Source organism: Rhagoletis pomonella, unplaced genomic scaffold (assembly GCF_013731165.1).
Source record: "Rhagoletis pomonella isolate Grant_MI unplaced genomic scaffold, Rhpom_1.0 Rhpom_scaffold_00008, whole genome shotgun sequence".
NCBI classification, from domain to species: domain Eukaryota; kingdom Metazoa; phylum Arthropoda; class Insecta; order Diptera; family Tephritidae; genus Rhagoletis; species Rhagoletis pomonella.
In genome coordinates, this window is record NW_023458562.1 from 34498987 (window position 1) to 34524137 (window position 25151).

General features: G+C 37.8%; 3 protein-coding genes across 4 annotated transcripts; all 3 read right to left on the reverse strand.

Moving 5' to 3' along the window:
• Positions 1 to 1058: 1058 nt before the first annotated feature.
• Positions 1059 to 15575, reverse strand: LOC118744671 (protein lin-54 homolog). Its single transcript, XM_036477846.1, has 5 exons — positions 15021 to 15575; positions 6606 to 8173; positions 5462 to 6537; positions 3451 to 3590; positions 1059 to 3360 (listed from the first exon to the last, which is right to left on the reverse strand). The coding sequence occupies exons 1-5, from the start codon at positions 15040 to 15042 to the stop codon at positions 2855 to 2857; spliced, it is 3312 nt and encodes a 1103-aa protein (XP_036333739.1). The 5' UTR covers positions 15043 to 15575; the 3' UTR covers positions 1059 to 2854.
• On the reverse strand, positions 8899 to 10778 carry LOC118744672 (elongation factor Tu, mitochondrial). Its single transcript, XM_036477847.1, has 2 exons — positions 10665 to 10778; positions 8899 to 10592 (listed from the first exon to the last, which is right to left on the reverse strand). Exon 2 carries the CDS (start codon positions 10573 to 10575, stop codon positions 9103 to 9105), a length of 1473 nt encoding a protein of 490 aa, XP_036333740.1. The 5' UTR covers positions 10576 to 10592; positions 10665 to 10778; the 3' UTR covers positions 8899 to 9102.
• A 3345-nt stretch (positions 15576 to 18920) lies between the features above and the next one.
• Positions 18921 to 23288, reverse strand: LOC118744673. Of its 2 annotated transcripts, none has more exons than XM_036477848.1 (8): positions 22738 to 23288; positions 22285 to 22679; positions 22000 to 22224; positions 21839 to 21943; positions 21677 to 21772; positions 21119 to 21614; positions 21016 to 21054; positions 18921 to 20929 (listed from the first exon to the last, which is right to left on the reverse strand). In XM_036477848.1, the coding sequence occupies exons 1-8, from the start codon at positions 22873 to 22875 to the stop codon at positions 19277 to 19279; spliced, it is 3147 nt and encodes a 1048-aa protein (XP_036333741.1). In that variant the 5' UTR covers positions 22876 to 23288; the 3' UTR covers positions 18921 to 19276. The 2 variants fall into 2 exon arrangements, with proteins under 2 accessions (XP_036333741.1, XP_036333742.1); XM_036477849.1 differs by having other exon boundaries at positions 22747 to 23285.
• Between the last annotated feature and the right edge of the window lie 1863 nt (positions 23289 to 25151).

The following is a 25151-nucleotide window of genomic DNA, read 5'->3' on the forward strand; positions in this document are numbered from 1 at the left end:
AGTGAGGCCTAGACGTGGACACCCGAACAGACATTTGCTTGCAGAGGAGCCCTCGCCAAGGCATGTCAGAAGGCATCTATATGAACTGACGGACGAAGTCCATAGCAACGTACGCAAGTTACGTAGACTCTTTCAGACCTGTGAATGCCGTTCTGGCCACACAACCACAGCAGGTTGAACTCATACCTGAGCAGCTTAGATGCAGATGTGCCAAATGAGTGTCCAGCAGGCGGAGACACCCCACGCCTCGAAACATCTCTTCGTATGCCCGGAAAACTCTACACAACTAACGCCTCTGTCCCTGTGGACAGACCATTTAGAGGCTGCACGCTTCTTGTGTATTCCGTTAGTTGAGCTTGACAACAACAACTGGCATACCAACCGATCTGGGCGGGGTTGTTGTAGCCGCTAGAACACATCACGCCGAGCGGGGTCGTGCGACAGTCTTACGTAACCGGAACGACGCAAACTTCTGTCTGGCCAAGGACTGTCACTGCAGCTATGAACGCTTTGGCAAATTTTTATGCTGTTACAAAAGCAACAACAGCAGATATTTGCAAGGCGAATCTATACAAGGTGGTGTTATCGGATCCGCTGATTTCACGGCGAATTTGTACCTCTTGTCAAAATCATGTGTTTGTTGTAATTTGGCTTTTTACTGATTGTCAAGGAGCGTATAATTTGTTGTTGTAGTTTTTGTTTTTGTTCTGTTAACACCACCTTGTATAAATTCGCCTTCGATATTTGCTTGTAACCAAGGCGAATTCATCCAAGGTGGCGTTACCGGATCATTTGATTTCAAGGCAAATTGTGCTGTTTGTCAAAATTATGTATTTGTTGAACATATTTTCTGTTCTGATTGTTATCGTGTATATAATTTGTTAGGATAAATTTCAGCTTTTGTACTGCTGCTATCACTTTATATGAATTCGCCCTGCTTGTAGCTGTGTAAAATTGGCATTTCAGTCGATATAAATCCCTTAGATTTGATGCTAGCCCCAATTACGAACTCATAAATAGCCTTACAACAAATATTAAAGCAAACATTCATTTAATCTACAAATAACATATTTTTTAAATACATGTTAACCTTTATTTACAACGAGTCAAATTATACAATGGTTAGTCCTAAAACTAATTCTTGAAATTAATTTTTTTTCGTTTAAGAGTCATCAAATTTTAAGTCAGTTATGTACATGTATTAAAATGGTGTTCAACTTTTTTTTTGCCTGAGAAGTGTCTGATCAAAAGATATTTCCACTTCTGCAAGTTTTTTATTTCATTTTTTTTTTTTTTAATAATACCTTCAAAATGAGTTACGTCTGAAAAACACTCTATTACACTTTAAAAAATTTCTAATACATTTTTTAAACCTACTCAAACTTTGAAATTTGCGATATTTTCAGTACCTTTTTTGTTTTTGTATTTTCGTTTTTTGTTCCTCCTGTAAAATAATTAGCCCCATTGCCAATTCGATGTGAATAAATCGTTCCCAGAATTTAATAAGCAAAACAAAAACAAATTGGGAAAAATAGTTTTTGTTTTCCTTTATAAATTTTGGGAACATTTGTTCACGTGAAATTCGCGATAGGGCCGAATGTATAGTGGAAATATCATGTTTTGATTAGACACTCGCCATATAATATACATTTTAAGATAGTATTTTTCTACACGTGCTGTGTAATTGAAACGTCTGTATATAATCTGTTTTCGTATGGAATAGTAGCTTATGTCAGGAAGCTGGCTTTAGTATAATGCGGCGTTAAAGTTAAAAGTTCTTCAACGGCTCGGCGTAGTCGTATGCTGCGAACGCCTTTCGACATAAGCTACTATTCCATACAGCGAATATATGCATGCATATATGTGTGTACATATTGTTGCAAATTCATATGCTTAGCATTTTAATTAAATTAATTGTAAGTGCTTTCTTTGTTTCGTTATTAGTAAATATTAGAGCAACCAAAAGGTACAATAGAAAGTAATCATAAAATATAGTATAATTTGAAGAAAATATCGTTTAACGTTAAACTTAAGCTTAAAAAAAGGTGAAAACAATTACAAAATACCGTTATAAAATAATCTAAAAAGAAACATTGTGCTTTTCAAAAAAGCCGTTTAACCGATAAATTAAAAAGGTAAAGAAAAACCTGACGAAAAACTGTTCAAACTTAATGCGTATCAACTAAAGAAAATATTTACTATTTAGCTTAGTATATGATCAGATTATTTTGAAAGTGTCATAAGTCATTTCCTAGCTCTTATGCTTAAATGGTTGGTACCTCTAACTGAATGCATCTGTAAATCGTTCTACCGTTATAAACTAATCACAAAGTTTTGACCTTTAGCTGATGAAATTTGGACATACGCGTTCATATATAGATATATAGATATATTATCACTGAACTGAAACTGCATAAAATTACTTATGCCACTTTCAAAATAGATGGCTCATATTTTAAATAACCGATTTCTCGAATATACTGCATGCACGAACCGAATTGTTCTTCAGCAATCGTTAAGTATATCCCCTCTACAAATAGTATATGCACTAAAATTGCTTATAGACAATTCCGCTTAACGCTAACCACTTGACGCTAAGCATATGAGCTACACTAATTGAAGTAGTGAAAGAAGTCCCTATTTACACAGACTCTGTTAAAGTTATATACTTTATTATATGTATACATGTATATGTGTATATGTGCATAGATTACTGTTAATATATTTTATAATTTATTAAATTAAAAACCGTCAAACTAGGGCGACGCTAGTCTGTTCATATTCAAAAACTATGCTCCATATCCAATTCATCAATTGATCGTCGTCCTCATGCCTCTTCGTAGTCGCCACACGCTTAATCCTGCGTAAAACTCGAATCGGTATTGCGTATTGAGAAATCGATTATTTCCACCAAACAGCGTCCCATTTCTTCCATAACCATTTTTTCGGTCTGATATGCAGGCAAACCATTCTTTTCGCATTCATCCGCCTGCGAGATCATGCACTGTATGGTAGCATCAACTACTTCCTGCGTAATAAAGTTGCATTGTTGTTTTTCTTGTGCTGAACTGGTACCGCCACCGGCGCCACCTGCAACACCATTGCTGCCACTGCAACTACTGCCAGCCAAACTGCTGCTGCCGCCAGCAAGACCAGCCAGCAAGTCACTACCCATTGCTAGAGCTTTAGCGGTATCCTTATAAAGTTTGTCATTACTAATTCCTGCCGTTTTGTTATTGCCCTTGTCATATGAACGCTTTTGTCCGGCAGCTGGCAGCGAAACACTCGCAATGGTAGCCAAAATTTTCGGATCAATTGGATCCAAGTCCAAATCGGGACGTTCCTCAATATTACGACAACCTGAAGGTATAAGCATTAGTTTTGTAAATACATGTTTTATATAGCAGGAGACAACAGGAAGAGGTATCACTGCTTGTGCATAACACTTACCAACGCATTTGCAGTTGGATGAGCAGGGTATTTTCGCCTCATAACATTCGCAATAGTTCTTGAGACAGCCGGAGCGTTTACAGTTGCAGCCTTTGTTGTGACGCATGTCGCCTTGTTCACGTGAGGTGGTTATTTTCGGTCTATGAAATGTTGAAATTGTTATGTATGTATGTGGTGGAAATTATGTATGTATGTAGGTATTTTATTAGTTACAGTGCTTAAGAACTTTTTAACACTTGAAAACTTAAATGTGAAAAATGTTGAATGAATCTTGAAAAATTGTTGATCCTTGTATTAGGAGAAAAACAAAACGAAAATACCGATTACCGCGTTTTACTTTTTTTTCTATTATTTTTAGCTGCTCACGTATCTTTCACCGCCTACTATGTTTGAGAGCAAATTCAAAAATGAGTTTAAATTCAAAACAAGTGCTTAGTGTGGTATAAACATTTGGCGTGTTAAAAGGTATAAATGCTATTGCAGATATACAACCATACATATGTATGTAGGTTTCAGTTAATTGTCCGACTAACATTTTTTTTAACTGTTATTATAATTTTTTTTTTAATTAAATTTTAATGCGTTTTATTTATTTTTCTTGTCCTATTTTTTAATTTTGTATTACTTTTATTGTTTTATTTTTGATTACGTTTATTTTTAAATTTTTCTAGATATTTTTTATATAATTTTTACATTTTTCGTATACACATATATTTTTTTATTTTAATTTTAAAGTTTTTCCTTTTTCTTTATAAAAGAATAGGAAAAATTAATTGGCCAGCAAAAAAGCTTAAAAGCCATCTCAAATTTTAATATAATTTATAAGACGATATATTCGGTTCAATATCCTTTAAAAAGTGAGAGTTGTTGTGATAGGTTTAAACGCTCTGCCATTAATATTTCGATGAAATGCAATTAATGTTTTTGAGTATTGGGTACTTATTACGTAAATTATTATAAAAATATAGTTCAACATAAAAATAAAATTCCTAAACTTCGTGCAAAACTCGTGAAAATTCAGCAAATTTTCATGAAAATTTTCAACTTTTTAATCAGATTTTTTAGAAGTATGCAGATTTGTAGCCCAATCAATTTTTTTATAATAAAGTGCAAGTTTTAGGTAGATAGGAATTACCGTTGATTTTTGGCAATTTTTTTTCACGCAGTCTCTTCCATACAAAAAATTTTTCTCAATAATACTTTATATGGAAAAAATGCAAAACACCTTCAACAAAAAATTTTTCTCAATAATACTTTATATGGAAAAAATGCAAAACACCTTCAACAAAAAAAAAAAATCTCAAAAATCAACGCAATTTTTGACTAGCTCCGAACTTGCAATTAAGAATTTAATGGGCTGCAAAACTGCATACTCAAAAGAATTCTAAAAATTCTGATTAAAAAGTTTAAAATTTTGATGAAAATTTGCTGAATTTTCGCGAGTTTTGCACAAAGTTAAGGAATTTTATTTTTATGTTTTTTGTTGTTGAATGAACCATATTTTTATACAAAAATTGGTGGAAAAATATTAGAATAAAAATTGTTGTATATATTGTGAACAATTTGCTGTGCCAATACTTTGTTCCGGCAGAGTATGTTCAATAATTTAATTGTATTACAAGATTCACAATACTGATTTTTTTTTTTTTAATTTTGTATATTTTTCGCAGCATGTATTCTATTTCATCTTTGCTTTGTAATACATACATATATTCACTATTTTGATTTTCCTATACTGCATTCAATATTTTTTTTAAGAACGTTGGAACTAATAAATGTGAGGGCTAATATAGAACGTATGTATGTGGGTATGTAGCTCTTCAAAAATCATAATTTTGTAAAGGCACCGAGGTTTTACAAAATGCTTGGAATCCAAAAATGTTCTGCAATTTGGTTATAATAAATTATACATCATCAAACTTAGGTACGTTCCCTACTCGAATGCGTGCGAAAATGAACATGAACAAAATAATATTCGAAATAATAATAATATTAAATTGAATGTACTCACTTGAATGCACTGGGATTTCGTTCTAGACAATTTTTGATCGCCCGCTGCCGTTGATCCTCGTATTGCAGATTATTGAAACAATCTTTACATGTGCAATCCTGACAGAATTCGCCATTGGCAAAGCAGTCGCAATACAATTTCAAGCATTGTGATTTGCTGCAATTGCAGTGTTTCCGACGTATGCCGCCATTCGCCACATCCTGCATCAAATCCGGTGTGGTTGTCACATCCGGTTTCTCATCTATGGGCTCTAATTTAATTTTAAAATTTAGTAATTTGTTATCAACGGCATTGTAGATGGCAGTGTCATTACTACCACTTTGGTTGTTATAGCTACTGATATTAGCACTTAAGCCCTTCGACAACGTCGGTAATTTCGAGTCATATTGTTGCGGCTGCTGTTGCTGAAATTCTCTCTTCAATTGCAACGTTTTATACTGCTGCTGCTGTTGTTGTAGCTGCTGCTGTGCGATCAACGCCTGCGTCTTGCCATTAATTAGCAGCGATTTTTGTCCGCTCGCATCATTTACCCCTAGCGTGTTATTGCTCTTGAGGACGCTCTGCATTGAATGTTGTTGTTGCTGTTGCTGATGTTGATGCTGATGCTGATGTTGCTGTTGCAATAGCTTTCGCGTTGGCGATTGACGACCATTATTACTATCCGGTGCGCCGGCATACGATTGCAGCGTAACCTGACGCACTTGACCACTGCCACCAGCTGTTGTGCGTAGCATTGAACGTGGCAACATTACTATACGACTGCCAGACGCCAACTTTTTCGCCTCAGGTGGTGCACCAACATCAACGATACTTTCAGCCTCTGTTGCGGCACTTGTGCTACTTGCTGTCGTTATGCGCTTTAGTTCGGAATTGATTTCAGAGATTTTATGTTTACGCATCAATGTGTTGGATGGGTTGGACACTGAGGTAACAGTACCCACACCAGAATTACTTTTTATCAACGACTGATTTGTATTGGTATTGACTAAATGAGCGTTAGCGGCAGCGGCCGCACTTTGACTACGCGATCCATCGCCTATCGCGCGCAAATGGGGTACAGTTACTATGGTTTTTTGCTGAATATAAGAAAACAATTTTAGATTTCAAATACTACTTTCAAATTCTGCTTTCGAAGGCTACTTACCACTTTTGAAGTGATCGGGGAAAAAGTGACCGGTACACAGCCGTCTTTCTTAGGTGACTGTGTTAAAATGAGTTTCGCCGATCCCGTCGGACTTGGGCGTACAACAGTGAATTTTGGGGGCACGCCAGCAGAATTTAATATCTTAATCGTCGACGACGTTGGATTGGGGCTTTGTGTGGTGCCTGCCGCCGATGATGTGCTCGTTAAAGTAGCTGTTGGAGGTGCGGCAGACGTAGCATTACCACTGATATCCGCGCTACCTTTCGGAAACACACGCAAGTATTGCACTGACTTGCCGGGCAACTGTATCGCTTGCAGTTGACGTGCTGTGGTACCACCAGTTGAGGCGCTAGTCGATGTGCCTGCATTGGATGCTGCAGAGGTTGAAGATGCACTTGGGGTGGTTGGCTTTGGAGACAATTTGATAAGTTGTTGATTGGAGACAAGAATTTGCTTGCCATTGGCACTTTGTACGTAAATTTTGTGCCCACCGGACACAGAAGCTTTGTTGGTATTAGCTATATGAGTGGTACTGCTAGTGCCAATAGTAGTGTGACTTGTTAGTGTACCGCCACTCAACCGATATGTTGTTGTGGTCCCCGATGCAGCGGTAGCCACTGTTGACCTATTAGCTACCATTTTATTGTTGGTTGCTGCTGCTGTTACTGTTGCAGCCGCTGCTTGTGACGTCTTGACCACAACCTGTCCGCCTGCAGTAGATATGACGCGTTTGTTGCCGACGGGCGCTGTCAATTGGGTGGCAATTTTTGGCGACATTGTATGCGTATTCTTGTATGTTGCATCAGCTTTTGTTGTTGTTGCGCCTGTTGTAGTAGTTGTGGCAACTGCATTTGTGTTTTTGATAGGCACCAAGCCACCACTACCGGATGTACGCATTAGTTTGAAGGCAACGGTTTTATTGCTGCCAGTTGCCGATGTTGTTGCAGCTGCAAGCGCAGAGTTGCTTATGGATGCAGTACCCACATTGCTGGCAGCCGTAGGAGTAGTCTTTTTTTGGATATACAATATTTGGCCATTCGGTGTCTTTATAGCCGTTTTGCCATCCGCCGTCGTTGTAGCTGTCACAGTAACTGTTGATGTTGAAGGGCTCTTCGAGAGTGTCGGTGCGCTAGACACTATTATTTTTGGTGTAATTTTTACTAACTGACTGCCACTTGCAACTGATTTTGGTAAAATATTTCTACTGTTCAGTACAATCGGTGCTGAAGTTGCTGTGGTCGTTGCGCTTTTTGTAGCACTTGCTGTGTTTGTTGCAGCAGAAGCTAGTTTTGTTGATGTTGCTGTCATGATTGGGGTCCTTTCAGTTGTGCTATTCGCACTTGGCGATGGATTAGTGGCCGAGGTTCGTGGTCCGGTTGCAGCTAGTTTCATATGTTGTGGTGGTTTCTTGGGCCCGGGCGTATTTAAAGTGTCATTTTTTAGTGTGCTGACCTCATCTTCGAGACCCAAAGGATCGTCGATATCGGCAATTGCCTTCTTTACAGGCGAATCGTCCAATAAATCCTCAAAACTTAGTTCTGGCATTGGCGCAGAATCATTGAGCGGATCTGAAAAGTTGAGGAAGTAATGATTTAATTTAAAAATATGGTTTGAGGGTTGTATTATATAAGAACAAGGTATTTAAAGTTACTTTTTTTGAATCCTGTTTTTACTGCAATTTACTTTAGAAATATTTTGTATTGAATATTGGCGTTAGTGTGTATTGACAGGGGCAACATCCAAAAAATTTAAATTCTAATAGCGGTCGGCCCCTGGCAGACCTCCGAGTGAACTTCTTCCATGAAAAAGCTTATCGCAAAAAAAAACATTTGCCGTGCGGAGTCGGCATATAGCCGTCTTTCACTCCATTTTTATAACAACATTCAAGACGCATGTCATAAATTGGGGAGAAGCCCGGCCAAACACGAAGAAAAATGTGTAAGCGCTAAATGCACACACATTTATATTTATAGCCCCTATCAAGAATTATAGTATAATTTCCTGGATGTCAGGATAACGCAAAATGTATACCAATATTGTTAGACTGATCGATTCTTCTTTACCCAATCCGGTGTTGTAGCAGCTTACAAGTTCCCAAAAGGTTTTTGGGGAGTGTTGCTGGAGTGGCAGTCTTAGGCCATATATAAATCTGGGTCGCTCCGGTTACGTAGACCCAATTGTCGTGGGAATGTTACCCATTCCGTCCTCATGGTCTGCAACTCTAAATTTTTCGGCGCTCAACCCATCCCGTTTTTTTTTCGACATCAATACAGGAAAGCAAAATTTTTTTACATATTGGTCCAACTTTTTTATTTAGCGATCAACTGGATGTATGGAATTATGAAGTTGAATGCAACTTTCATACTCAATTATAAAAATCGAAATGCAATTGAAGCACATTTTTCATTACACATTCCGATTCCCTCTTTAAAATTACAAAGGTATTAGATATTCATATAAAACTAAATATAATTAAAACAAAAACCGTTTCACTAGTTTATTTCTTGGCAGCTTCCTTCTTCTCACGTGCCTTCTTGCCTTCGGTCAACGATAAGCGTTCGGTTTCAGAAAGTGGCGGCAGTACTTTCGTTACAACACCTGTGCCCAAGGTTAAGTTGCCATCTCGCAATGTGAATCGCTGCCCCTGTTCCAATACCATTGGTCTTATGAGACGCAAAATCAATTTAGTATCCTCGCCAGGCATCACCATCTCTTTATCGGGTATCTGTACTTGCACTGCACAATCCCATGTACGAGAAAACATTTGCAATTGAATGAATGACATGAATGGCTTATGGCGACCACCTTCTTCCTTCGCTAATATGTACACTTGTGCTTCCAGCTGATCAAGCGCTTTAACTGAACCAGGCTTGCACATTACCATACCACGTTTGATATCATCGCGTTTCACACCACGTACCAAAGCCCCTAACTGATCACCAGCTTGGGCTTCATCAAGAATTTGATGGAACATCTCAACACCAGTTACTGTAGATTTAATAACTTTATTGTAGCCCACAAATTCGCAATCGTTGCCTTTCTTAACCACTCCGCGCTCCAGACGACCGGTGACGACAGTACCTCGTCCAGGAATGGAATACACAGCTTCAACTGGCAGTAAGAAAGGTTTATCCAATTCACGTGCAGGTGTAGGAATAAAGTTATCAACCTCGTTCAACAATTTCATAATTGCCTCGGATCCAATTTCAGGATTTCGGCCTTCCAAAGCACTCAGCGCCGAGCCTTTCACAACAGGCACATTATCTCCATCGTAACCCATCTCAGACATCAGCTCACGAATTTCCATCTCAACCAAGTCGACCATTTCCTGATCAGCAGCATCAACTTTGTTGATAAACACTACAATGTGGTTTATGCCGATTTGCTTTGCTAGCAATAAATGTTCACGAGTTTGTGGCATAGCGCCGTCAGTGGCAGCAACCACTAGTATAGCGCCATCCATCTGCGCCGTACCGGTGATCATATTTTTAATATAATCAGCATGACCGGGGCAATCAGTGTGGCCATAATGACGGGATTCTGTTTGGTATTCCACGTGAGCTACATTGATAGTAATTCCGCGTGCCTTTTCCTCTGGCGCATTGTCAATTTCATTGTATTTCTTACTTTCAGCTAGTTCCTTTTCTGCCAACACTTTGGTGATAGCAGCCGTTAAAGTGGTCTTTCCGTGATCCACATGACCGATTGTGCCGACATTGCAGTGGGGTTTGGTACGCTCGAATACCCTTTTCTCATTTGCATATGATCGCACATAATGTTGGAAAGTAGGTGGGGCCGCAGAAAATGTGGGTAGACGATGTGGACAACGCAAAAGTGCAGCAGCAGTTCCCCTCGCACTACGAATCAGTCGTCCAGTACTAAATGCTCGACGGCCAGCGCTGCAACGACCCACAGCAGCGACCGCAACGCTCAGTGCACTTGCTTGACGTACGGCAACAAAAGCAGACATTGCTCCTCTTGATGATTCTGATGAAACATCGAATATGTATTTGATCATTTGTAAAATATAGCAATTGGGTTGATATTTTTAATACTTACAAAGTTTTTCTTTGATATTACAAGGAAATACGAGAGAAAATTCACGCCGCTAATATTCCGTGTAAAAGTCAATTGCGTAAATCTAACCCCAAAAAGTTCATAATAGCCGAATGTCAAATGACGATAATTAAGAGCGCCATCTACGCGTCGTTTTTAGTTCTAAACGTATGCCCTATAGGAATTACAAGCACATATACTTTTTTTCTTGCTGTACTAAGGGCCAGTATTTCAATGCACGGCCGTTCTTTAAACTCAGTTTAATTGCCCTAAAAATTTACAAAAAGATGGTATGACCATCCTCCCCCATCGGTTCTTTTCCAAGACTTGGTGTATGGTAAATACTATCTATCCAAGGTGGATCTAGCAGTTCTAAAGCCACACTGAAAAGGCTAACCGTCAACGGGCCTTAAGACGTTCAGTCAAAAAACTTGATAGTCTTGTTTGCCATATTAAGGTTGTTGGTGTAGTTGTTGTAGCGGCTACAACGACCCCATACAGATCGGCTAGTCTCTAAATCGTTCTCGTCAAGCTCAACTAACGAGAGGCTCAAGAAGCGTGCAGTTTCTATAGGATCCGTTGTTGTTGTTGTAGTAGCGGCATTTCTAAGCCCCGCCTATATCGGGTCAACGTTCAATCATTTTCGTCAAGCTCAACTAACGGGAGGCCCAGAAAACGAGCTGTTTCAAGGGGTTCGGACCAGAGGGAGAGGGGTGTTAGCTGAGTCCGATTGAGCTGGCATGTGAAGAGGTGTTTGGTGTCGTGAGGGGATTCTCCACATGCCGGGCATTCATTGGGGATATTGGGGTCGAGTCTGGACAGGTAGCTGTTGAGGCGGCTACAGTATCCAGACCGTAAATGAGCCAGGGTAACGCGGGTCTCTCTTGGCAATTGAAGCTCTGTCTCTTCTACAGGTGGTGATTGGGCTCCTATTACGGCATTCATAGGTCGAGAGTCGAGGTAGGTGGTGACTGACTCTCTATGGATGTCGTTAATGGCTCGTCTGTATGTCGTCGGGTCCAGTGCTTGGTCTACGTATTGCTGGACTGCGTCCTTTTATACGAATAGGTGCCCCTGACGTGCCTGGGCGGAGGCTTCTCCTGAAGCAGAGGTCTGTTTGGGTGTTCGCTCCTGTAACACCCCACCAGAAATTGCTTACAAAGCATTGCTTATGGGGAGTACTAGGGCCTCGCTGTGTAGGTGGTGCTCAGGCGTCATCAGAAGGCACCCAGTCGCTGTCCGGAGTGCGGCGTTCTGACAAGGCGCGGCATAGTTTAGAACCGGCCGCCCAATTGCCTTGTATGTTGCCAGCAACATTTCTTTGTCTTTGCCCCAAGTGCTGCCGGCGAGCGACTTGAGGACCTTGTTACGGCTCTGTGCTTTATTGACAACTGCGTTTGTAAGCGTGGAGTAGGAGAGCAGGCTATCGAAGGTGACCCCTCAAATTTTTGGGTTGTTTACAGTCGGTATTGGTGTGCCATCGACGTGTATACCTAATTCTAGCCTGACCTCCTTCGTCCAGGTGGTGAAGAGGGTCGCCGTTGATTTCGTTGGGGAGTGTTAGGCTTCTTGCAGTGAAGGAGCGAGAAAGGCTGGAGATATAGTCGTTTAGTTTTGAGCAGAGGTCATCAATTCCATTCCCGGATGCCAAAATCGAGCATTCGTCAGCTCCGAGATGTAGGAGTTAAATAGTAAGGGGGAGAGAACACCACCTTGTGGAACCCCTTGTTCAATTCTTCTTGGACTCATTCCAAAGACAGCCGGTTCTACGTACCGGAATGACTCGGGTTTTACTCGACCATGGGCTGTTGTTTCGGCGATCTAACCCCGCTTAGATCGGCGAAACCCTTCATAGGATCCGTCGATAGGGACAGATGCGTCAGTTGAGTGGGGTTTAGTGGGCACGCGAAGAGATGTTTCTAGCCGTATGACGAACGCTCTGCTCAGGTACGAGTTCAACCTGCTGCAATAGCCAGAGCGAAGTTCAGCTATTGTGGTCCAAAGGGCGTTCCCAGGTCTCTGGATTTCGTCCGTCAGTTTATCGTTTGGCTACAGCATTTTTAAATTTCGATTATCAGGGTTGTGTTCGTCCGACTATACTTTGCAAGCTATCAGCCCATGCAAATTTTTTTGCAGCTTAGAAGTTTCTATTCGTCCCCCTTAATAGTCGGACGGCAGGATGTCGACTCCGTAAGCTTTTACTGAGGGCTCGGGGGCGTTTACTCCATTGATTATAGTGATATTACTATTTACAGGACTAAACATTGTTTTCTCAATAATTCAAGCACGCTCTGGCCGCGTTCATAGCTTGTTATTTCATTTACCCTTACGAGGATAGGGTCGCTGTGTCTTTGAAATAGATCTCTTTATAAAAAAGCATGTGGCTCAGTGTTGCCAGAGAAAAAATTTCATTTGGAGCTAAAACGTTCAAAAAAAGAGCTAAAAAGAGCTAAATAATATTAACAGTAGCTTAAATGAAGAGCTACATATTTTTGTTAAGGTTGAGCATTTATTGACGTAAGGTTGTTTTCACATTTTCGGCAATTTTAACAAAAATAACGAATTTTATAAGTTTAAGTGCTGAAAAAATCTTTTGAAACCAAAATAAGGTGTACCTATTTCGAATTCGTTGCTATGGCACTTATAACAATGAACTAAAAATACCTTACAAACTGTTAAAGTCTGTAATTTCAGATATTTCAATTTAATAATTTTTGCGCAAAATTAAAAGTTTTACTTCCAGCTCTCCTTAAAGGTAAAATTAGTAAGGTAAAAAAAAACTCCAAGCTATATAAAAAAGGATTTTCTTTTAATTAATTTTTGAATTCTGTAACCTGGATCCCAGAGTTTATGGTAGATACACTGCCTCTCAAAATTTTCCATTTTATTAACGCTTAAGTTTTGGCTTATATATACCAAATACAACTAAAACTTTCTGGAGTTAAAAAAGTGCTATATAAATTTTAAAAGAGCTTAAAAAAAGAGCTAAGAGCTAAAACCCAAATTTCGGAGCTAAATAGAAAAATAAAGAGCTAAATCTAGCTCCAAAAGTACCAAAATGGCAACACTGATTCCAAATAGAGGAACAGCTTTAATTTTCACATACAATATTTATTTATTGAGTCTTTAAAGACCTAAAACAATGCTGATAATTTACAATCAATAGGGCTGTTCAAGATCTTGTGCATATCGTCGTCTGGGTAAGATTGCCGTATGTTAATTTCCGCAGGTTGTGGGAAATCACGATTGAAGTTTGGAATGTAATTTCTCAAAAACGCGAAGATAGATTTTCTCCAACGTATCTGAAAATGTTACTTGTTACCAAAATCCTTAAATTATTTAATTTGTAATGTTTATTGTTAATTAGTTTTAAGTTTATGAAGGATTTTCTTTAGTAAGAATTTGTCCTAAGCGTAATTTGTCCACAATACCACAGTGTTATCAAAATTTCTACCAAATTAACGACACTTTTTACTCAATATCTCATAAAGGAGATATCCAAAAACGGAGAACGCCATTTTTAAGATATTGATTAGTTTAATGTGACTGCATCACCAAGTTCTGCGCAAAAAATACTGGGGTTTTTTTTGGGTTGGAGGGGTGAGGTATAACTTTTTTAAAGTCTGAGCTGTGCTTTCTAGTGAGTGGGGTATCGAAGAGCCACGCCAACTGCTCCTCCGCCCACTAACCCAAAACAAGAGGGCCTATAGCTAAACATTCTCAGAAATTGCAAGCAAGATGAAATATATTTCCGAAATAGATTTGCAGTCTTTGAGTTGCAGTCACGACTTGCAACCTTTATTTATTCAAAATGTATAAAAACAAAGAAATTCTCTGGCAACACTAAAGAAAAAATTTCCCTTTAAAGGGAATTTTTATTTTGGAGGCACCGCCGTCCATTTACTTTGCAATGACGTTAAAATTTTTCCACAAGATTGGATAATATATCTACTATGAACATTGTAAAAAAAACATGATTTATGTACTACATAATAAAATTCGATCACCCAGTTTAACTTTAAGCCTTCTCAACTGCTGCAGTATATTTTACTTCAATGCTGCTTGCGACTGTTTCTTGACTGAGCTGCATAGCGACCAGCCCATTGGTGTCTTAACACTATGTCCTCAGATATTTTACTATTTGTTGTACAAAACATAAACTTTTAATAACAATCCCTCCACTTTAAATGAAGATACCAAAACCACTCACCAAAGCTAAATTAGCTAATTAATTTTTGATTTCAAATTCAAAAGACCAAGAATACACGCTGCGGCCAGAATAGCCAAGGCAGCAGCTAAATTGAAAATTCAATTTGAAATGCGAATTTGATATAAGATACAAGAAAGTAAACTACTCACCAATACTTGTGCTTGAATCCATTTTGAAATTATAACTAATAGGTATTTTATTTATTTATTTTTTTGCAAGTTATTGCTTTAAATTCACTTAAGAGGAAGCTCCACATTGACACAGCAATGACAAAGTACATGTATTTGAGACTTTCATTAGTTAGCTTAGTGGGGCACGCGTATGTCACTAGGCCCGTGGCCAACGGTTGGCCAACGCCACAATAATCACTATCAACTCTGGAAACCGTATGCCAAATCTTTGCACATCATTCATTAGTGCATATCAGCGCGTAGTTAATGAAGTATAATCCCAGGGCATACATAAGTGTGAACGAATATTCTAAAACTTTGTCCGAAAAAACCAACGCAATACACAAAAACGCGCGATCGCTTATCACAACCGAAGCTATTGTAAACACTTTACTCTTAACTTCCACTTATACTACGCGTTATTGCTACGTTTTGCAAATGAATTCTTTCATTAAATTCGAAAGAGTTTTTAAATAAAATTTCAAATGATTTTTACACTTTTACTGCATTGAACTTTTTGCAAGGCGAATTTATACAAGGTGATGTTGATGGGCGAATTTAGATTTTCGCCGCGGTACTTTTAATGTCAAAATGATGTGTTTGTTGTAAAATGAATTCGCCTTGCCGTGTCGATTATTCTGAATAATATCGCACGATAATCGATTTTTTGAATCGATATTCCAAGGTCGATATATTGAAAAAATCGATACTTTACCCGCAATATCGATATTTAAGTTGAAATTAATTTTTGATCTACAAAACAAGTGTATGGGAAAATACTAAAGTAGGTTTAATCAGCAGCTTTTGTGATTTATTTAGCTCTTAAGTTTGACAAACCGCTTTAGTCGACCGGCATAGGAATGTTCGATATCGTATCGATTATTCTGAATTTCGATATTTAATGGCACGATAATCGATTTTTTGAATCGATATTCCAAGGTCGATATATCGAAAACATCGGTACTTTACACGCAATATCGATATTTAAGTTGAAATTTATCTTTCATCTACAAAAAAGTGTATGGGAAAATACTAAAGTAGGTTTAATCAGCAGCTTGTGTGATTTATTTAGCTCTTAAGCTTCACAAACCGCTTGATTCGACCGGCATGCCGTTTTAATCCTCAGTAAATATACAAGATGGAAATAACACAATTAGGTGAGTTGATAGGCAGGTCTAATATTCTATTCAATTGGAAGTAAGATTTTCAACATCTATGTTTCCGATATCGAAAATGTATTCGCCTTGCCGTGTCGATGGGAAATGTTTAGCTATTTGTACAACGATTTAGGTGTGGGGTCGGAGGGGCGGGGGTGTGGGCCCCACATATCCCCCTAAACGAAAGAGGATTGATGCCGCTTTATGAAAAGTCACCACTCCCCCCCAACCCCTCCCACAGACCACTGGGGAGCTGTTTGAAAATAGGGGAATTTTAGATTTTTTGCAAGGAAAAAACAAAGTTAAACTTGCGTCCGAAGAAGGGGGGCTGAACACCTTTTGCAGAGAACACCTTTCTGGGGCTACCGCCCCAGTGATGTAACCTTGGGAAAGGATGAGGTAACTAGAATTCTCTTTCTGTATGGTAAACCTGGGGCTGCCGCCCTAGTGATGTCCATTTTGGTTACTGGGTATTTTATAAAAATATCTTGTATATAAAAATGTATATACAAATTTATAACAAAAATTTGCAACAAATACCATATAAAGTTTTTTGATTCGATTCACGTGTTTGGGCACAGCAACCCAAAATCGTTGTACAAATTCATAAACAGTACCCGTGTCGATTATTCTGAATGATATCGCACGATAATCGATTTTTCGAATCGATAGTCCAAGGTCGATATATCGAAGACATCGATACTTTACCCGCAATATCGATATTTAAGTTGAAATTTATCTTTCATCTACAAAAAAGTGTATGGGAAAATACTAAAGTAGGTTTAATCAGCAGCTTGTGTGATTTATTTCACACAACAATTTCACAAACCGCTTAATTCGACCGGCATGCCGTTTTAATCCTCAGTAGATATACAAAATGGAAATTAGTCTGCGTTCAAACACGGAAACTCGAGTTTCTTATTATCGGCGATTTCTCTTTTGGTGTTGCCCTTTGCATTCACACACAGAAACTGTTTTGTACGCAATTGTTGTTGTCAGCTGTGAATCGCCAACTTGAATTACTCAGACGAACGAGAGCACAAAGCGTGTTTCCCGAGTACGGGCGACTCGGTACCCGTCCCCTTTCCTCGTCGCTCTCTCCCCTACAAGCTTCGAGTTTCCGCAACAAAAGTTTTCGTGTCTGAACGTCGACTAACACAATTAGGTGAGTTGACAGGCAGGTCTAACATTCTATTAAATTGGGAGTAGGATTTTCAACATCGATTTTTCCGATATCGATATTGTTCAGCCCGATATATCGCCATATGGATTTTACATGCAATGAATTAAATCGATTCATGATATCGATACTTTCTTAAATATCGAACAATCCTACTACTCGCCGCGATTGGTAGAGTTGCCGCTCTTGCCGTAAACTACTCTGAACTGTCAACTACTTCGCGAAAAGTGCCAACTACTTCGTGAGAAGTTTCAATTACTTCGTGACCTGTAGCCCGTTTCTGTAACTTTTCTCTACCGATTATTTCTCTACTGGTAGAGAAAATACGTCATTCTCACCTACTAATTAGCAGTAGAGAACAGGGCGGCGAATTCATATCTCAATTCGCCTTGGTAGAGAATTGTTACAGAAACGAACTACTGTGCGCCAACTACTTCGTGGGAAGTGTCAACTACTTCGCGTAAAGTGTCAACCAAGGCGAATTTATATAAGGTGGTGTTACTAGATCAGCTGATTTTGTGTATGTGTTTCGCCTCACGGCTTCTAATATCAAATTGAAAAAATTTGTTTGAATTTCCACACACACACTTACAGATTTTGACAGTTTATGCCGCCAAAGCAAAAACCAAATGCATGTACATTTTTGTTTTTGTTCTCTTGCTATCACCTTATATCAATTCGCCTTGGTATCAACTACTTCGTGGCCTGTGCGCCAACTACTTCGTGAGAAGTGTCGACTACTTCGCGAAAAGTGTCAACTACTTCGTGGGAAGTGTCAACAATTTATGTAAAATTATTAATTAAAACGCTTTAAAATGTGTGGTCATGTGGAATTAACTCTTCTTTAGTTTTGCTTTCACCTCAGCCAAGCGTGAGTAGTTGGCAGAGTTGCCATTTTTTCGGTTTAGCGGTGTACCGTTGCACGATGTACGGAAGAAAGGAGCCGCATTCCATATGCCGCGAACTGCTTTAAATGCACTGAAAATTCAAAATACTTTCAATAAAATCACCATTTTTTCACATTTTTTTGTATTAATTTTCTGTATGAATCATAATTTTTTTTACTTTTAATTGAGAAATTATATTGCCGACGCTATTTTAAAAGCTAGTACTTATAGTAGGCGAACAATCGGCCGTTAGTTCTATGATTTTATGTCTCTATTGAAATGGAAGAAATTTTTTTAATAATAATCTTTTTAAACATTCGTTAAAACTCCCACATGAGAGCATGGTTCTAAGAGGTCAAAACGCCCCGCTCGGAAATAAGTTTTCAACCCACGGGGAATTCAATTGCAATACTGACTCAGTCAGACCAGACTATTGTATATATCTGCTTAGTACAAAAACTCATGAGGTAAATATGAAGTAGATAGACAAAATTTATTCCATTAAAGTTAAATATATTACACATACTTGTCGTTAGTATAGTATGGAAAGGGCGTATCGTCGCTCAAATACAAAAAAGCCACATCTAACTAACATTTTTTATTGCATTAAACGATGTGGGGACTTATAATTCGATGAAAGGCATCAATCAAAAAGTGAATTTTGGATTTTTAGTTAGTTACGGCTTTTTGTATTTCAGCGACATTGTGAGTTACGCCCTTTCCATACTATACCTACGATATGTTTCAGTATTTGTTTTCTATAATATCCGCGCCATTAAAGTAAAAACTTATTAAATTTGTATAGGATGGATCTTAAGATGCAAATAAATCTCGTATTTTGCTTTGAATTTCGGTGAGGTCGACTATATGAAAGCAAACTAAAGGAAAAATTTTCCAAAATTATTGCAAATAGGACCTTTTCATTTATAACGAATGTTATGTTATTTTAAATACGTTCATACACTGCAGCATTAAAAATGGTTAATCTAAGAAATTTATAACAAAAAATCATTAAAAATTTAAAACGGAACTACCATTTAACATAAACTCATAATCATTAACTTCAAACTCTTCGCTTTTGACACACGGTGCTGCCTCGTTTTTTACCGGCGACTGTTCATTTAAATTTGGTAAACTGCTTGGAACAAAGTTACTGCCCATGGCAATTTCATCAACAAACTTTTCAAAAGACATTGTAGTCATATTTCTTTCAACTTTAATCTCACTTTCGGGAGCACTATAATTGTTAGCGACAGGGCTTTTGTTGGGTTCTGTAATACCGCTAGAATTTGGATCGACTGGATTGTTGTGATCTATAGCACTGTCGTCGAGTTTTATAGCAGACCTTGTAGTGATTGCGTTAACAGCAGATGCTGCTTCATCTTCCATATCATCAATTTTTTTGCCACCTCGTTTTCTTTTGCGATTCGTTGTTTTTTGGTTTCCCGTTGGCCGCTCCAGATAACCAGGAAGAGAACCGTGGACCTTCTTGGCATGTGCGTATAAAGAATCATATTGATAATAGCTCTTATCACATTTGGGACATGCGATTCGACGTTTTTGCGTCACAGGATCAGTCAAGTATGTGTACTTTCTTGTTTGGGGGCGGGGTCCTGCCCCTAAGCCCTTCCTACTTCCCGGTTCGCGGAGCATTTGACGACGACGTTTTGCCAGATCATCAACTGAGCCAATTACCGGTCGATGCACATTACATAAATGTTTATGGAGTATAGACCTCTTATGATAGTGACGATCACAAATTTTACAATAGCCACGACCGAGGTGCACATAGTCGACATGTTCCTTGAATAATTTTTGACGGATGAATGTTTTCCCACACAATTCACAAATATAGTTCGGATCACCTTTGTGGCAACTAATGTGCTGTTGTAAGTGATACGCGAAAAAGAATTTTCTCGGACACAATAAGCATTGAAAGCTTGGCTCTTGATGGCGTTTTTTATGCGAATTACGAACAGAGACAGTTTTAAATCGACGTCCACACTCTTCACATGCATAAGGGCAGTCACCTCTAGGATGGATTTCCAAATGTCTTTTGTATTCCTCTGAATTGGGAAAGTCAGTGTTACATTCGAAGCATTTGGTATCTGGCTCCGGCGGCGGTGCAGGTTTCGGTGGAACATACTTACGAATCGGCACCGGAATGATCGTGTGATTCTTCAGTATGTGGCGACGCAATTTGTGCACATAATCGAAACGTTTGTCGCACTTACTACACCCATGGGGCAATTGCCCAATTTTATGCTTTCTATATTTGTGCATCTGTAAGCCGATCATGTCAAAACAAAAACGATCGCACAGATTACAGTGAATTTTATGTTGTTTACTCGTGTTTCCAACGGGCAAGTATTCTGCACATTTTTTATAGAAATCGATATATGTGTGTTCATTGAATTTTTCACCCATCTCTTCTTTCGATATGGTCATCCCAATATACCAAGATTTTATATTCTCCAAATTTTTGCGAAAAGGTCGTATTTTCAAATTAAGTCCCCATTTGTCTACCAATATATCCATCAAATCCAACAGTTCATTATCATAATTCACCGGCGCCAAGTCACGATGGCGCCACAAACACGAGAATCCTTTTAAATGATCCAAAAAATCCAACACAATCTCACGTGATGTTTTGCCGAAAATTATCTGAAAATAGATACTGCGTATTAATAGTGAGCTAAGTTAAGCTACTTTTTTACAGTTGTAAAAGAGGCCTTATATATTCTGATTACCTCATCCACTGGCTGTGCATCACTCTTGAATTTGAATTTCTGAAAAACAATTTTTAAATTCATAAATAAACAGCTAATAAATCATCATAACATGTTCAGTTACATTTGAGCCGCTTTGACTGTAGCAGTGATCAATATTGGGGTCATATTTTTCTACACACATGTAATTTGATTCTGATTCACTTCCGGTTTCAGGCTCCTCGCCATCGTCAAAATCTTCTGGTAACAGTTCCTTCTTGTTTTTCATTGATGGAATATATGTCTCCTTAGCTCCCGTATCGATTAAGTTGATAAAGAGTTTTCTATGTTGCGAATCTTCTTGTGGCATATCGTCACTCGAATCAGAAAAATCGCTAAATACCATTTCATTTGTAGTATTCTTATCATCGTTTTCAACATGAAACATTTCCAAGTTCCCATGGTTTTCATTGACATGAACCTTTTCCAGGTTACCATGATTTTCATTTATATGATCAGAAAAATCTGAATAAAACGATATCGGATACTCTGCATCGCAATAAAAGCAGCGAAGATTAAAATATTTGTCAGACCCATCTTTTGTAACATTTACGAAGCCGCAATAAACTCGATCATCATCTCTTTGAATAGTGGAAGGAATAAGATGATTGTTTTTTTTTTGCTTTTTCTTTTTTTAACTTACGGTTGATCGGTTTGAACACATTTTGAAACACACTCTGCGTGCCGCGTTTCCGTTTCTAAGTCGATTGAGGGGGTTTTGCGTTTTTGCAACAAATATCTGTAAACATAATTCAAGAAAAATAAAAAAGCAATCCAGTCGAATAGCTTTGAATTAAACATTTACTCTAGAGTTTTTTCCTCAATCTCTGCGGTATTATCTTCAGAATCAGACACTGAAATAACTTGCTTTTTATTAGTTTCCTCATAATCAAATAACGCTTCATTTATGCTGAAAGAAGAAAAAAAAACGATTATTCGAGTCCAAAATGGCTTACGACAACGTACAATTCAATATATTGGAACTGCGGCTCTGAACGTTGCTGAGGTGTAACATTTGTCTGAAGCGTAGCCGTTGGTACCTGAGGTTTAGGCAGCAACTTACGAGGTTTTGGAACTGAAGTCATTGAAATTTGCGGTGTATAGTTTTTAGCCTGTATATTCAATGGTTTTGTTATTTGCTGATTTGTGGCTAATTTTGCAGGATTATTTTGCTGAGTCAATCCGTTTGCGCTGAAAGAAAATACCAATATATGGAGCTACAAGTGCTCAGGAACATTAATAATTACTTACGTAGATTGCCTTTTAGCCATCAGATATTCTTGAGTTGTTTGCCATTTATAAGCTTTAGATGGTAAAATGGTTTGTTTTAAAGTGGAGTTTTGGGTATTTGGGCGTATAGAGTTATTTGTCTGTATGGTGAACGGTTTCGGAAGTTGTTGTTGTGTCGTTAGTTTTACGGGCGGTTGCTGTAAAAGTGTAGTTGTTGTTGTCTTAAGGGTATTTTGCTGTGTTAACTGATTTTGCTGTTTTAATAGCGATTCTCTTCCAGTTGCAACTGGCTTATCCAGCTGGATCGTTGGTGTTGAAAGTGTTACAGACCTAGCGGCAATTGGTTGTACACTTTTTTTAATAATTGTAGTATGCGCCAATTTCGGTAGAATGCGCAGAGATGCAGGAGCTCCAGTCTGAAATGTTTTCAAAATTATTATCTTTTCCAACAAAATGCAATTCGAATTGTTTTACGGGATATACATTTTTGGGATTAGAGTGGATAAATTTAGAATCCGCCACTTTCTTTCCAGGAGCACCAGCAGGATTAAGTATAATAACTCCCGAAGAGGCAACGTCCATTTTAGGTTTTTTAGTTGGAGGTGGCTCCATGTCTCAATAAATTTTAATTACTGATTAATATTTCTTCTTCGAACAAGTATAATTATACCGAGGAGAACTGGAGTTTTTAAAATGTATAAAACTAAAGGTGAATTAAATAACAAACCGCCAGAAAACCAATTAGTACAACAATTTTATCAGCTGATCAGCATTAATCGATGAAGTTGTGTCGATAACCATTATTATTGTATTATTATTATTATTGTATTATAAACGGGCTGTTTCAAAAATCCGGCGCCATCGCACGTTTCATATGGGTATATAACATGATCCAACTTCACATAACATGGGTATATAACATGAACCAATTAGAAAGATCAGGCTGAGAAGCAGCCATTTGTAATAGCAATTGAGAAAAAAGTGCGTGACGTTCGTAATTTTGAAGTTTGCTATATCTGTTTTGCATCTTTCTATATGTGTGTTTTGTCGGTGGTTTATTTCAGTTATTTTTAGGCGATTTTCAATAATTTTTTTTGTGCAAGTAAGTTTTGGTTAAACATGAACAATTAACAGCTACGCGAACACAACTATTATAAAATAATGTGAGATTAAACCGATAACTTTTCGGTGTCCAGCCTAGTTTTATCGATTATTTTTGAGAAGAATAGGAGAAATGTCAAATGTAAAAGTAAACAAAAAGGAACGCTAGCAAGGAAGAGGTTTGTCAAAGTATTTTTAATAAAATATTAAGTTAAAATATATTTAAATTACTTTATATAACAGAAAAAAGTTATCACGGTGGCACAGAGAAGAAACTTAACTTTTCCTTGAGTTGTGAGAATAACAAGCACGAAAAAATTTACGCCGAATAATCTGAGATTCGCATGTGTAAACGGACTGATAAAAAGGACGAGCTTTGATTGAGATTATAGTTGCGTTCCTTATCTCCCAGAAATAGTCAGAAAAAGTCCGAAGTAGTCAGATTTAGACCAAAAAGCGTTCCTTTACTTGAAAATGACAGCAAAAATGAGAGAGCAACAGTCAGTGAGAGTGACTCTCTTCAGTCCGAAGTAGTCAGATTTAGTCAGAAGAATTTTTTCTGGCATAATCCTGAAAAGTGTCAAACTCAACTGAATTTAAATTAACGGAAATTAAGGAATACGCAAAAAGTGAGAATAATCTAAAAAGTAAAAAAAGTTAATTGAAATTGGAAGGAGGCTAAAAATAATTGATATAGTAAGGGCCGGTTACTAAATGTCTGGTTAACACTAATCTGCGGTTAAACATCGTTATCGACGTTACCGACCCCCTGTTATATGCATGGGTCGAAGACGAAACAGAAAATTTAAAGAATTTTAATTACTAGTTATAAATATCGAAACGATTATCAGCTTACCAGCTAGCAGAAAAATTATCAAACTTATCACTACGATAATTCAGTAATCGTTAAGCCGATAATAAAATATAATTATTTTTCTTGCCACCTGCTTGAAAGTTTAATGTTATTGTGTTTGGAGATAATAAAATAATTTTACAAAAACAAAATACATTGGGAAAAATTATTTAACACCGAGTTACCGAGTACAATGCTCGGCGTGAAGACATGGATAACTAGATATGAAACTCTTTCTCGTGAGAGCGCTGTCAAAGTTTTTTTTTTATAACATTCTCCAGTAGAGCCACTGTGACGAAAACGTGTATGGGCATTTATGGAGAAATTTATGGAGAAACTTTTGATTAAACACAACGAACAAAAGTTGCAATATTCTTCATATCTATTTTATATTTCACTGTTTATACTGTCAGGAAAATTGCGTTAATTACAAATACTGGTTTATAGTAATATTAAAAAATGCGGGAAGAAAACATCCACTGAATTCAATGTGATGTATTTTCCACACATTTAGTGGTAGCTCGCCACTTCGCGTGTCAGCTGTTTATCTGCCCAGGGATTGGCAGTGCTGCCAAGTTCGAAAACGAGTTCCTGGGCGCGCTCTCAGAAAAAATGAGAGAGTTTCATATCTAGCTACCCATGGTGAAGACTCCTAATATTTAAAAGTATGTTCACATAAATCTCAGATTATTAGCTAGAAAAATTAAGTTTCTTCTCTTTGCCACCGTAATCACTTTTTTCTGCTATGTTAAGGAATTTAAGTATATTTTAACTTAATAGTTTATTAAAACTACATTCACAAACCTCTTTTCCTGCTAGCGTCCAATTTTGTTTACCTTTACATTTGGCATTTCTCTCCTTCTCAAAAATAATCGATAGAACTAGGTTGGACACCGAAAAGTTATCGGTTAAAGTTACAAATATCAAAATTACA

Bases quoted from the DNA above. Each gene is read 5' to 3' on its own strand.
- LOC118744672 (XM_036477847.1), bottom strand. From the start codon at position 10,575: ATGTCTGCTTTTGTTGCCGTACGTCAAGCAAGTGCACTGAGCGTTGCG.
- LOC118744671 (XM_036477846.1), bottom strand. From the start codon at position 15,042: ATGGATTCAAGCACAAGTATTG. The intron at 3,591-5,461 runs GTGAGTACATTC...AACATTTCATAG, and splicing joins CGAAATCCCAGTGCATTCAA to ACCGAAAATAACCACCTCAC. The intron at 3,361-3,450 runs GTAAGTGTTATG...TTATACCTTCAG, and splicing joins ATCCAACTGCAAATGCGTTG to GTTGTCGTAATATTGAGGAA.
- LOC118744673 (XM_036477848.1), bottom strand. From the start codon at position 22,875: ATGGAGCCACCTCCAACTAAAAAACCTAAAATGGACGTTGCCTCTTCG. The intron at 21,615-21,676 runs GTAAGTTAAAAA...CACTATTCAAAG, and splicing joins TGTGTTCAAACCGATCAACC to AGATGATGATCGAGTTTATT. The intron at 20,930-21,015 runs GTAATCAGAATA...ATCTATTTTCAG, and splicing joins ATGCACAGCCAGTGGATGAG to ATAATTTTCGGCAAAACATC.